We start from the raw sequence: 13,256 nt of genomic DNA, 5'->3' as shown, positions 1-13,256 counted from the left end.
TTTGCACTTAATCCCTGATTGCCAAAAGCCAAGGGGTCAGACTGCTCTAACTGCTCACGGCTCGTTATGAAGTCAGCGAGAAGGGATATCTGATGTGGTAATCTCAGGCACAGAAGCCCAACCCACCTGCCGTCTGACGAGCATCCAATGTGAAAAAGGGAGGAGGTGCTGAGCCATGCTACTGCATGTTTGCACCACCACAGTGAGTGTCACGTGAAATTCTCAGACTTAAACCTGGAACTGAATCTTAAACAGACCACAGACAAATATCAAAGCACACGTTAGTCATCAGTAACTTGTAAACTCTTCTCAGTGTCTTTTTTTGTTTGCTTCTGTCATCAATCTTTTTCTTATGCTTCCATCTTCAAGCTTATGGATTTTTTGTACTTTCAACCAAATAAACGCTCACTCTTTGTTGGTTTGAATCCGCCCACATGTCACTCTCATTTCAATAAGGTTAAGCAGTCACACGAAGGAGGTTATCAACTTGATAACTTAACCCAGGGTTAATCAGTTTAGTGATCACATGGTTGGAGCTGAGAGCAGCTGACCAATCAGAAACACAGATGAGCCTACTGGCGGCGGATTGACTTTATAAAGCAAATTAAAACTACAGTATTAGAAAATATCAAGAGATTAAACACATATAACACACTGAAAGCAGTTAAAGCAGCAGCAGTGTGTGTGTGTGAGTGAAGAGTTTCCAAAGCTCTGTGGGAGTGTGCAGTCACGATTATACAACTGCTGTGAGACTGTGTTGCAATGAGTGTGAATTTTAAATGCTTTGGTCAGCAGTATGGAAAAGACCTAAGCTACAATATTAATAAAATCTATCATATTGCTGGAAGGAAAGCTGGCTGTAGTTTAACAGACTTCTCAGAATCACTGCTCGATTGTTAAGACACAGGAGGATCTGATGGATTACAACCGTTTTTCATTTAACACCTCTGCAGCTGAAGCAAACGCCTGAGAGGGAAGTGCCGGTTCAGCTCAGTTTGTGGACTGAAATAACGTAAAAACAACTGTGTCAGGCGACACGTTTATAAACTCATCTCCAGTAAATATGATTATTATAGAAGGGCGCTGGTTCATACTGGCATCCGTGGTAATTTTGCACCAAATCTCACTTGTCTGATGCCAGAATTGTAAACGCCAATAAAAGAAGGCTTTCATTCACTGGGATGTCAGTGTGAGCCCAAGACCCAGGGACTCTGCTTTATTATGGCACAGACAGGTATGCCTGTCATATGACATGTACACGTGTACATGCCGCTAGAAGGGTCGCTCATATTGATAACCCTGACAGTCCGAAAAGGCGGGTAATAAATAGTGGCTAATTCAAATAGACAAATTTATCAAATGTATTTGTTGCAGAATAAGCTAAGGGTTACCATAAAAAATAAATATAATTAATATGTGATATTAAACTCTAAAACATGGAGTCAAATTTCAACCGTGATTTTACAGCAGGGTCGTCAAGTTAACGATAATAGGATGGGTCAAAATGTTCAAAATAAAAGCTTCATTTTGTCAGCCAACGGGCTGCCTTGCAACTAGGGTAAACAAGCCTTTACTTTGAAAATCAGTAACGGAAATGTGTGCTTGCGTCAGAGGTAGTTTTATTTTGACTGGTTCCTGCGGGAGCAGGTCAGCTGTTTCGGTTAGTTTACTGCTGAAGTTAGCGCCGTTTTAGAGACGTATTTCTTTGTGGAAATGTGTTTTTATTTCCCGCTTTACACCGACTTCCAGGCTGCCACATAAAGGCGAACCAGTCCGTGCTGGCTGAACTGGAAAAGTGAGCTTTTTTCGGCTAGCGAGTGAGGATTTGTTCCCGAGCATCCTGCTAGCTTAGCAGCTAAGTTAGCAACACAAACCAGAGAGGAGGGAGGTGAGCAGTGTTTACTTTCATTTCCAGCAATGACGGCTCTGTGGCAGCTCGATATCTGCAGGATAACCTGATGAATTTATCTCTTTATTAGTAATTATTTTATTCTGTTATTCATACGTGATAGATGTGCTAGTCTGACGTTATGCTTCCCTAAGTAGCAGTTGCCATGCAAATGTGAGCTCACTGAAATTACATAAACTCAACTAAATGAAGGCAAAGTGGCCAGTGAAGATACACATGCTTAACGTTTAAAGACATTTAGTAGGTCATATTTGTGGCCATGGCTCAAAGGAAATATGGCAGTACAGTTTTTGTCACTGACAGCTGTAAGAAGACATGTGACACTTAACACATACCTTCAGATTTACGCGTCATATTTCTGCCGAATTAAAGTTAAGTTAGGGGTTAGGGTTAGTTAATTAATGTCCCGAGTTGGATTTTGTGCCAATGTACTTCATGGAATTGTTAAAGTAAATACTAAATTGCACGATAAGTTACCGGGTTTTTGTTTCCATGCAAGTAAGAAAAGATTTAGCACTTCGAATGATAATCTCTCTGTTATTTACTCCTTGAACCTTTTTTTAAAAACTAAAGATAATTGTTATCATCATGGCAGTAACGCAACAGGCTTCGTAAGCTACCTGACTGCTTTTTCTTTCTGTCCAGGTGAGAGGTGAGAACCAGGGTCACCAACCATGGCAGGTGGAATTACAGACACAGGAGAGCCCTACTCTCCATTTGTAAGTTTCCAGCATGCAGGAGTTATCTCCCAGTCTCTCTTTGAATATTTAAAACACACCCTTGCTGGTTTAAAACAGCCTCTCCTACTAAAGCACACTGTTACGAACACATGAAAGGGTGATTAATGTTGAACACATTATGACCTATAAAGGCTGCCACACTGTGCTGCTTTTGGTTGTAATTTGTAGTTTAAAAGAAACAAAGGACGGTGTGTTAGTCACAGCTTTCCTGTCAATGAAAAGAGGAGAATTGAAGGAAATTGTTTGACTTCCAAGTGTGGCTGTGCTCTCGTCACTTCTGCCCCGAAGCAGCTCATGCATTTAGTCACTAAAGGAGCTAAGAGATGGTGCTGGTTGTAAGGACACCTAAAAACAAAACCAGTGCTGATAGTTTAATTAAAAGTGTTTTCAAAGAAAGAGTAATACAGCAGCTATATGACAGCCAGGGAATGGTTTACTTGACCTGGATAGAAAATTAGAGGACATTAGAGTGTGTGATGGTGTCACTGTAGGAACCAAAGACTGGAAAGCAATGATCTTTCAAATTTTAGAAAAATTACCATAAAAAAATATCAGATTGAAACTGCTGAGGTTAAAATCCCGATTAAAAAGCCGCAGCTGTCGTCTTTGTCAGAGCTCCTTTTAAGGTCAGGCACATGCTTAACCACCTGATAGGCCTCTTTGAAAATGCTGTAGCTGCAGTATTGTTGCTTTATCACCGACCTTTTTCACTTGTTTGAACTACGTGCCTCTCTTTGTTTGTCACTTAAACACGACAGTGCAGTGGAGCAAAGCACTTTGAAGCAGAGAGGGTTAAAAGCCTTGTCACAGGGCCTGAGAGTGAACCCCTGACATTCAGAAACCCAGAACCCTGTGAGCTGAACAACCACGTTAAATACTTCATAAAGTTAGGACACGTCAGTGTCAAGTTGCCTCAGAAATGTATCCGTGTTACTTTTAGGATCGACTATTGTACTTCCTTATTATCAGGCTGTCCTAAAAGCTCTCTGAAAAGTCTTCAGTTGATTGAAAATACCACAGTGAGAGTACTAGCTTCACTCTCAGACTGCAGGCTTGTAGTTATATTTACTAGTTGTTGTTCATGTTCACTGTATGCAACATTTTTCTCCCCCCTTTGGTTGATCCTGCTTCTATTGGATGTCTCTTGATGTTAAAATGGAGTTCTTCCTCTCCACAGTCACCAAGTGCTGCTCGCAGGGGATCATCTCATTGTTGGGGTTCTCTCTCTAATATTCTTACAAACGAAGGGTCTTGAGATGACTTTTAGTGAAAATAGCTTATCAAGTCTGCTTGTAAAAATAAATTTTATGTGTGAAAGTGCAGTGATAAAAAAAAGAGGAAGCTTAAAAGATCCTTCTACATCCTCTTTTCTTCTTTTTGTCACGTCAGGCGTCTTTACTCAGTTTGACAGCTCACTTAGTACCCTGACTTTGCTTACTTCAGCATGACTTTGCCACAAAGAGTCAGCTCTGCTGGTCAGATGTTTTTCTGTTTTTGTTTTTTTGTTTTTTCCAGGAAGTAAAAGCCTTGAATGATTAAAGCACTCAGCTATCCGATAGTGTAAGTGCTGCCCAATTAAGCCCCACTGTCTCCCTTGGCACTGGCCCATTCTTCCACCCAAGTAGCTTGATCTGTATCAGCCCGGGTGCCAAGGAGCACCTGATACTGTGGTGCCTGAGGTTTTGCACTTGGGGAAAAAGGCTTTAGCAAATCATTAATAGTTTCTAATAATATTTTCTAATATTATCATACAATAGTAAAAAAAATATTGGATGTCTGTGGAGAGATCGGGTCATCAGAGAGGTGAAATGAAAAGCTTGTGCGTTATGTTAATATTTATCAGGAGCACACCTGTGCATGTCTTTACCTCCTGTGGTTTCCTCTCCAGGTGGGGCTGGTGTACATGTTCAACCTGATTGTGGGGACTGGAGCTCTGACGATGCCCAAAGCCTTCGCTCAAGCTGGGTGGGTGGTCAGCTTGGCCCTCATCACCTTTTTAGGATTTATGAGGTGAGTGTTGCTCTGATCCAAACTTAGTTAAATAATAATAGTCATTGACTTCGACCTCTGCCTTTTTTTTTTTTTCGGTCTGGCATTCATAGGGAACAGTGTAAACGTGGGTTTCTTTCTTTGGTTGATATTTGCCACCCAGTAGGCCTTCTTTTACATCCTCTTTCACTAATAACACAGCACATTTTAAAAACACTACCGTGTCCAGGTTAATTTCTATTAGGACTGCATGATTATGCCGGTTGTAATTTGTTCATGGTTAATATCACTGGCCCTGAATCTGAAGGATTGAGCTGCCTCCAGGAACGAGCTCTCGATTTGTTTCTTGTCTGGTGTTTGTATCGTCTTTTAATGTAGCGTTACAGGTTCAGACTGTTTACTGGAAACATAAAACTGCACGGTGCAGGGAGGAGCTGTGATTGGCACATGCAGGCACATCACCAGGTGGAGATTTAAAGACTGATTGATTTGCTTTATGTTCTAGCACTCACCTTCAGTATAGGCCAGTTATCTTGATTTAACTGAGACAAGCCAAAATTGTAATGAAGTGAAATCTTGCAGCCCTGTTTGTTTTTTTTTGTTTGTTTGTTTTATATCTTCCGTTTACAGATGTAGCCTAAACATCTCAGATGCATGCTGGTATTCAAGTTTAAGAGAGAGGAGCTTGTAGCTGAAATATGAGAAGTGCTCATTCAAATGACTTCATGACACTGGACTTCCTTTGGTCCCTATCAGTGAACCCACAGAGTGAGAAGTAGCTCAGCGAATGATTGCAGCAATGTTTATTAAAGACATGCTCAGGCGCTGAAATTATTCAGGCTTTATTGGCACACTATGTGCAGGGTCAGTTATGTCGAGTTTTCAAATGAACATTTCTTTTGTAGTTCTGAGTGTTTCTTGCCAAACTCTGCCGCTAAAATCAGATTATTATGTAGAAAAATATCTGATTTAAGAAATATATAAAGACTATTTAATTAACAAAAGTGTCGTGGCGTGGAGCACAGATTGCTTCAGTGGTTGTTGGTAGTAACTCAGGGATCTGAAGTTTATTTAAAAAAACCAAATAAGTGCATGAAGGAGGGAGCTTTCATAGTTCAGCACACTGGACCTGCATGTGTAGCTTCTGGTGCCAACTAGCCTCCAGTTAGCTGGAATTAGGAAGTGAGGAATACACTGGAAGTAATTCTTTATAATGCAAGGTCGGATCAGGGTTTGGTTACCCTACTAATAATAATAAATAACAGAAATGCAATAATTCAGGATAACTTAACTGAATTGGGATTTATTAATAAATCAGTGACAGGAACTCTTTGCTGAGTGCTCCTACATGAGAGGAGCAGGTGGAGAAATAAAAACAAATAATCACTGTGATGACATCAGCGCTCTGAGTTTCATACACAGAGACACCAAAGTATGTTTTAGAGGGAATCGCTTTATTTTTGTCTCGGTTTATTTTGTTGTGAACATTTTTTACTCCCAGTATAGAATATTTCATGTTTTACATGTTGTATATATATTTTAATATATTTCTCTGGTGACTGTTTGGTAGAATAAACTCACTCTGCACTCTGGTCATGGAGCAATCTGCAGAACACACTAAAGCTGCTATTCATCTCCCTGGAAGAGCTCCGTTTCCAAGCGCGTTATTCCTGAGCTGGACTTTGTTTTGGGTTTTTTTGTAATTGTTTGCTTTGATTTTCTTCATTTTATAGCTTTTGCAACCTTTTGCTTTCTTGGCAGTGTGTTTTGAAAAAGAGATTTTAATTATAGGGAGCGTACTGGGCAAATAAGGATCAAATAAATGCGTATTAAACTTTGCTTCTTCCACTTCATGCTAGTAGCTGGTGTATACCTCCAGGCACATGGAATAGTAAACATAGAATGACATGGAAAAGAAATGTTACTGATACTGGATCAGTTTTTCAGAGTTGGGATTACACTCAAACCAGCATAAATATGAGAATGTTACATCCAAACTCTGCAATCTGTCATTGCTAATATAGAAAGTTTATAGGGAAGGCCCAGTGTAGGCTTTTCCTAACAATGTGAACCTTTTTATAAACCCATTTTTCATTAAACTTATTCTAATCTGAAGCTTTCACAAATCCCTCATTTGTTATACACAGAAACTTGGTGCTTTCCTTTCTTCGCCAGCCTGCGGAGGCGTAATAAATGAAGGTTTCTGCTGGTGAAAGCACCGTGGAAAACCTTCGGCAGCATTTGATAATGGATCAGACTTTTTTTTTTTCCCCTGTCATTAAAAATATGACCTGCTAACTCGATTATCATCTCCTCTACAGCTACATGACCACCACTTTCGTGATCGAGGCGATGGCAGCGGCCAACGCTCAGCTGCGCTGGAAGAGGAGAGAGCAGGAAGAGGTGAGATGATAAAGTGTCGGAAGGAGCAGGCTCTTACTCTATATGTAAATATCCTTTTTAATAAGATGTGGGCTGGAAAGATCGCTCTCCGTTTGCTGTAAGGATGTGTCTCAGACAAACCAAATATTAAAGAAGTAAATGTTCCTCCCTGTCAGGGGGAGTTTAATAAGGCACTTAGCCAAACAGAGCTGCGACCCTGCAGCAAGGTGAAAGTAATGTTTAGTGTTTAAAAGCAGTGCAGGGATGTTTCGAGCTCTTAGGTCTGGTTAAGGTCTCATTCTGACATGTTGAAGCAGCAGAACTTGAACAGCGATAAAGTTGTAAATGTTTACAGTAAACACTGAGAGTAAAAGACACCAGAGACAAAACAGTCAGAGGAGGCATTCGCTTCCTTGCACATTTAGTCTGCATAATGTAATGTCTCAGTCATACCGAGTAAAATCAGGAGGGAACTGCCTAGCGACTAGGAAAAATTGGTGGTTGCTCAGTGATTGCGTTGAATTTTTTTGTAGTTTGTCCGCCTGAGTTTGAGTTGAGAAACACCTTCAACCTTCAGCGACCGCTTTTAATTTCAATGGACTCAGCTGGCTACCAGCTGTTTTTATTCTAGTTGTTCTTATATAATTGCAAGGTTGGCGAGCGTTTGTGCCATTTTTCAGTGTGATCACCGTACTACAGCGACTCTGCGAGGCTCTGGCTGGACTCTGAGTGCAGCCACGCTACATCCACACTTGCACGGGTATTTTTGAAAACGGAGATTTTCTGTTTTTGTTTTTTTGTTTTTTTTTAATACTGTCCACACGTGCAGTTTTGAAGAAATATCTCTGTCCACATGTAGACGCTAAAAACGAAATGTTGGCCAATCAGAAGTCTCGACGCCTGGGAGGAAAAGGGTAAACAGGGTTTGTCCCACCACAAAACCTGAAGTACTTCTGAAAAGTTTTTGTTTTTCTGGTAAGGCAGCTAATTTTGTGTTATTTTTCAAGTGCGTTCATCATTTCAGATGTTAATAATACAGTATACAGTATAATGTTAATAATACAGTATTTTGGCTGTTGTGTAGACTCACAACTTAGGAATGAGCAAAATGCATACAGCATAGATCAATTTAATTTAAAGAAAAATTAAATTTATTCAAAACTGACGTTGGGATTTGGGTTGTGAGTGTTGAATGTAGAAGCCACGTCCGAAGTTCACCCTGACGCCTCTGTCTTTTTAAATGGAGGGACAGTAGCTGCGTGTGTACATGTAAGCGTGATGTCAAAAACGGCGCACACCTTTGACGTTGCGCGAGTCTGCTAATCAAATTTAGAAGAAGAATAAGATGTTGCATGAGTAAATCTCAGTTTTCCTCGTCCAAACCTAAACGCCAAAACTGAGTTTTTGAAAATCTCCATTTCATTGACCCAAAAGGCCGTTTATGTGCGGATGAAAGTCCCAAATGCATAGAACAATCTGCGTTTTCAAAAATACCCGTGTACATGTGGACGTAGCCTCAGTAGATGTGAATTTCTGCGTACGGAGATGATTAAGGCAACAGATTTGCGTTTTTCACTGTTTTTTTTTTTTTCCCCTGTTACGTTTATTGCATTATTTTTACAGAAAGGTTGCATGTAAATACCATTCAAACTGACAGCAGACCAGCTTTGTGTTATTGTTGTTCTGCTCCCATTTAAAAGAAACAAGACTGCAAGTTCATTACGATTGCAGTGATTTTGGTCGTAGCAACGACTACTACCACTCTTTCCTTTAGTGTAACTGTAGCTTCAAGCTTTGTCACCTCGACAGAAATCTGTGCTGTTTTCTGTTTTTCTGGATATTTGCATCCATTTAGACTTTTGACACGATGCAGGAACCCTGCTCTTCTCTTTAGATTGAGGATTTGGCTCTACTTGAGCAGGCACAGGTGAAATTTGTAACTGTGATGCCAAATGCAGAGAAAACAGCTTTACCACATCTTATAGCGCTGCTATGAAGATTAAAGTGTCCACTGTACTGTGCAGTCATTTGACTCGAGAATGAAAGCAGCTGTTTTCCCTCTGAGAACGACAGTCTGACTTTAGAGGTTTGTGACCTTTAAACACGACTGACGTCTTCCTTATTTGAGCCGAAGTTTATCACCACACGGACATTTGGACCTTCTTTATAGATCCGGTGACTGTCTTCATTTCACTCCCAGTAAAAATCACTTGACTGTAGAATATTTAAAGTTTAAAGCCTGAAAGTTCTCTTTTAAAAGGGAAGCTGTATTTTTTTTTATTTAGGGGGCTGTTGTTGTTTTATTGCCCAATCCTAGCAGAAGTGAAATGCGCCTCTTGCCACTCGTCTATAAGAAACCCAATTTGGATGAAGCCGTCGGTGTAGAACGATACTGATTACCAGAGGAAACAACAGAGTCTTAAATCATTTTTACTTTGCCTTAGAAAAAAAATCTTTGTGTACTCCAAATGGCTCGGCCTTTGCTTTTTTTGTTTCTCCCTGGGTACAGAAGTCATCTTGCTTAATGCCTGTGGGTTTCCAGTCGAGGAGTTATGAGCCCGAGGACAATAGCTCGGCTCGAGCTGAGCCTCAAACACTCAGCCGTGATTCATGGCTGCTGTACTGCTCAGCATTTTCCCTCCATCTAATGGAAACGGGAGAGCTGCTCAACACTTTATTTCCCTCTGCATGAGTGAAGCCTATTAACAACTATATACGCTTTTTTTAAAAAAAAAACCCATCAGGTTCAAAATGAGTTTATTTAGCAAAAACCAGAGAACAGTCAGTCACCATTACCTGCTCTTTAGTTTGCACCGGTGCATGTTTGTCATGTTTTGACATCACTTATGTAAATGTCACCTATTGATTTTGGACTCAGCGCTACTGATTTGGATGCCACCATGTTGGTTTTTTTGAAAGTTACAGAATTTGAATGAGAGGTGGCGCTCTAACAGTTCATATGGATGCCTGACACAAACAGACACCTGCTAATTAGTGCCAAGCAATGTTCCCTCTAAGCTGCGCGCGTGCGCAATCTAAAAAATTTAACCTGAATTGAAATTAAAATTAATACTTTAACAATTCTGTTTTGCAGTGTTAGCCAGTAAGTGACTGGCTGCTCCCGTATGGGATTAGAACGATGCCACCTTATCCCATAGTCCAGCCAATAATGCGATTCACATTCAAGCCACGTTAACGACAACGTGTACAACCATTGGAGATGTGAGCAGGACAGACGGAACAATTGACGGAAAAAGTGTGGGCTTTATACCAGTTTTTAAATTGTGTTGATAGGACACGTAAAACCAGAGTTATGATAAAAATATCTGCAATGTTTGGTTTTCTTCCTGAATACTATCGTTGTTTATATTTACTGCGGGAAGAAACGCTGGAAAGCACTCTCCGCCTGTGAGCAAAACCAAAACCAAAAAACCCTCAGCCTTTCCTATTGGTGGAAAAATGTACCATGTCGACCAATCAAAAAAATGATATGGCAACGTGGCATTTAGTTGTTTAGGAAGGGGGGAAGCTTTAGGAGTAACGGCAGTGCTTTGAGATGTGAGAGATTTGCGACGTTTAGCACTAACCTTGTGTAGTTAGTGTGTAGTGCAGTCAATAGTTTTGTTGTGTGTGTCAGAACAATGAGGCGACTGCTGAATGTTACAGGTGTTACAGGAGTGATACATCTCCTGTTGTCAGGCCTGCAGGTATCAGGCTGTTGTTCTCCTTTATCTCATAGTGGACAGAAATTATTTTTTGGAGTGGCACAAATAATTTGTGTGGCATCAAATTTGATGCAGAACAGCTGATTGTTCTGTAAATAGTTTGAAATGTTTATTTAAAAAAACACCTTGGCTGCATTTTTAGGTAAACAGCTGCAAAACACTTTGTTGTTTGCATAACTTAGTTACTTTTTTGAAGAAGTAACTATATAATTAATTGCCCAGCATTGGTCATTATATACTGTATTTTGCAGACAGAGTTACAGGACTCTCTCCCAGACCACAGACTCATAATACAAGTCAGAGCTTTATAAAAAAAACAAAACAAAAAAAAGAAAGTTGTGTTTTCAAAATTGGAGTTCAGGTTATTTTTACTTCCAATAGTGTTAACATACTACACAGGTCATGAACAAGATTTTTTTAAATTTTCATTGTAAGTGGGCTAAAGCAGTTAAATAAAAAGTAGTCTAACATAAATGTAAATGCTGTAATTTGATTATTTTAATAAACCATGTAACTTGGATGGATTGGATGCTGGCGTGACCACAGTGCACACGTCTGCTGTTGCTCACAGTGGTCCAAGGGACCGCTCAGGGAGTTTGTGTGTTCGCTCAGACACATGAAAAATTAGAGGGAACATTGGTGCCAAGCAACACGCTAATTAAATACTGATGAAGTTCATCCACCCGAGCAAACAGCAGGGGAGATCTTTGTATTAAAAAACACTCCAGAAAGCTTATATGAACTGTACTTTAGCATCTGCTTCATTTTTCAGTGCCTCAGGGGTCCCTCAGGGGTCCTCCTCTGCCACACCAACCCTCTGCATCTTCTCCTTTACTGCATCCATGAATCTTCTCTGTGGTCTTCCTCTTCTCCTCCTGCCTGGCAGCTCCATCCTCAGCATCCTTTGTCCGGTATATCCACCCTCCTCCTCTGCACATGTCAAAACCCTCTCAGCCTTTCTGACTCTGAGCTGTCCCTCTGATGGACTCATTTCTAATCCTGTCCATCCTGCTGACTCCCAATGACCATGTGAACATCTTCAGCTCGGTCTCCCGTCTTCCTCCCAGTGCCACCACCTCCACACCATACATCACAGCAGGTCGCACTTCTGTCTTGTAAACCTCTCCTTTCACTCTTGCTTCCATCCTTCAGCTGTTTTGTGCGCTGTATTTAAACTCTAACACTGAACACAGGACATACATTTGACCTTTGTCAGCTGGTTTGGAACGGGAAAAAGGAGAGAGAATGAGTGCCAATTTTTTAACAGTGACGAAAAGAAAGGCGGAGAGAGACAGCGATAACGGGACAAACGAACGTCTCCCGAAAGCTAAGACAAGGAAATATACATAGCGTACGTAGCGCTTGTCGTCACTTTGACTTTGTAGGTTAAAGTGTTTTATATATTTGAAAAGGACTGAGTTTGAAGTACAGTTTTTGAGGACACGGCTCTTTTGTGGTGCTACACCAAAATATTTCCACACAAAAATGTTGTTGCTTGAATCTACCTGTGCTCCCACCAACTGCCATTAAATACCAGTTCAATACCAAAGCTTAAAATGATTCACCAGCAGGGCTCGGCAGTCTGGCAGTGCACTGGAGGCTAAATTGTGAAACCCTCAAAAGGGTTTCATTTTAAATTTCTTTTTTTGTCTGAACATTTAAGAATTCAAAGGGATTCATTTTCAAGGCAAAGAAAACTGTCAGACACCTCCAGCTATTATCAATCAATTACTTTTTATTACCTGAGGTATTAAAGAGGAGCACTCCCAGCAGGAGTGATCTGGTTTAGTATGGGAGGCGTACAGGCCTGCCTGGAGGCTCTGTGACAGACTGCTCAAAAAGTCAGGTAACGGGTCACCTTCCATCTTCAGACACTTGATGTTCTGATTAAATGGTGTTTGGGAGACATGACTGCCCTCTGCTGGTGTTTTAGGAGGACTGTAACTGAATTAACATGTCATAGTGTTCAGAGTTTCAGGAAGGATAATAAATGTTTGGCCTGACTATTGAAAATCATCAGGTTAATACTGAAGCAGATTCTTTTTTACACAATCTGCAGAAGCTGTTAAAGTTAGAGAAACCGAACCCATTTAATCATTTTAAATCAGCACAGTTAGCACTGTGACTACACCTGTCTTTATCCATTACACGGATGCCTTTTATCCAGTCTGCTTTTGTTTTATGTATATTTTATGTTTGTGGTTGTCTTTAATTTCTCTGAATTGCAGTTTGAGTGAATAGGTGGTTGTTTGCGTTTGATTAAGTGAATTTAAAGCAGGAGCGTTGATTCGTGTTTAGTCGGGTCTCCTATGAAGCGGTGGGATGTTTAAAAGCTTTGAGGTGGTTACCGAAAAACATGTGACCCTCCTTTTGTTTTAATTTTAAGATCTGGGAGCCATCAGGAGGAGGGTCAGGTGGTCCGAGTGATGCTATAATCTGTGAAGACGGTTATTACACTCAGGTGCAGACTGTGGAAGAAGAGGTGGTCTCTGTCCTTCTTCCTGTACTCTT

At 40.6% G+C, this 13,256-nt stretch overlaps 1 protein-coding gene across 1 annotated transcript in view; it reads left to right on the top strand.

Moving 5' to 3' along the window:
• The first annotated feature begins 1,645 nt into the window (after positions 1–1,645).
• tmem104 (transmembrane protein 104) overlaps positions 1,646–13,256 on the top strand; it is a 77,773-nt gene continuing 66,162 nt past the window's right edge. Inside the window, exons 1-4 of the mRNA XM_063472468.1 lie at positions 1,646–1,888; positions 2,555–2,628; positions 4,538–4,659; positions 6,960–7,041. Of these exons, the coding sequence (XP_063328538.1) occupies positions 2,584–2,628; positions 4,538–4,659; positions 6,960–7,041 (249 nt within the window). The 5' untranslated portion in view covers positions 1,646–1,888; positions 2,555–2,583. The remainder of the gene's footprint in view (positions 1,889–2,554; positions 2,629–4,537; positions 4,660–6,959; positions 7,042–13,256) is intronic.

The sequence above is a fragment of the Pelmatolapia mariae genome, linkage group LG4 (assembly GCF_036321145.2).
Source record: "Pelmatolapia mariae isolate MD_Pm_ZW linkage group LG4, Pm_UMD_F_2, whole genome shotgun sequence".
Lineage (NCBI taxonomy): Eukaryota > Metazoa > Chordata > Actinopteri > Cichliformes > Cichlidae > Pelmatolapia > Pelmatolapia mariae.
The sequence above is the reverse complement of the archived record's forward strand: the minus strand, read 5'-3'. Positions and strand labels throughout refer to the sequence as shown.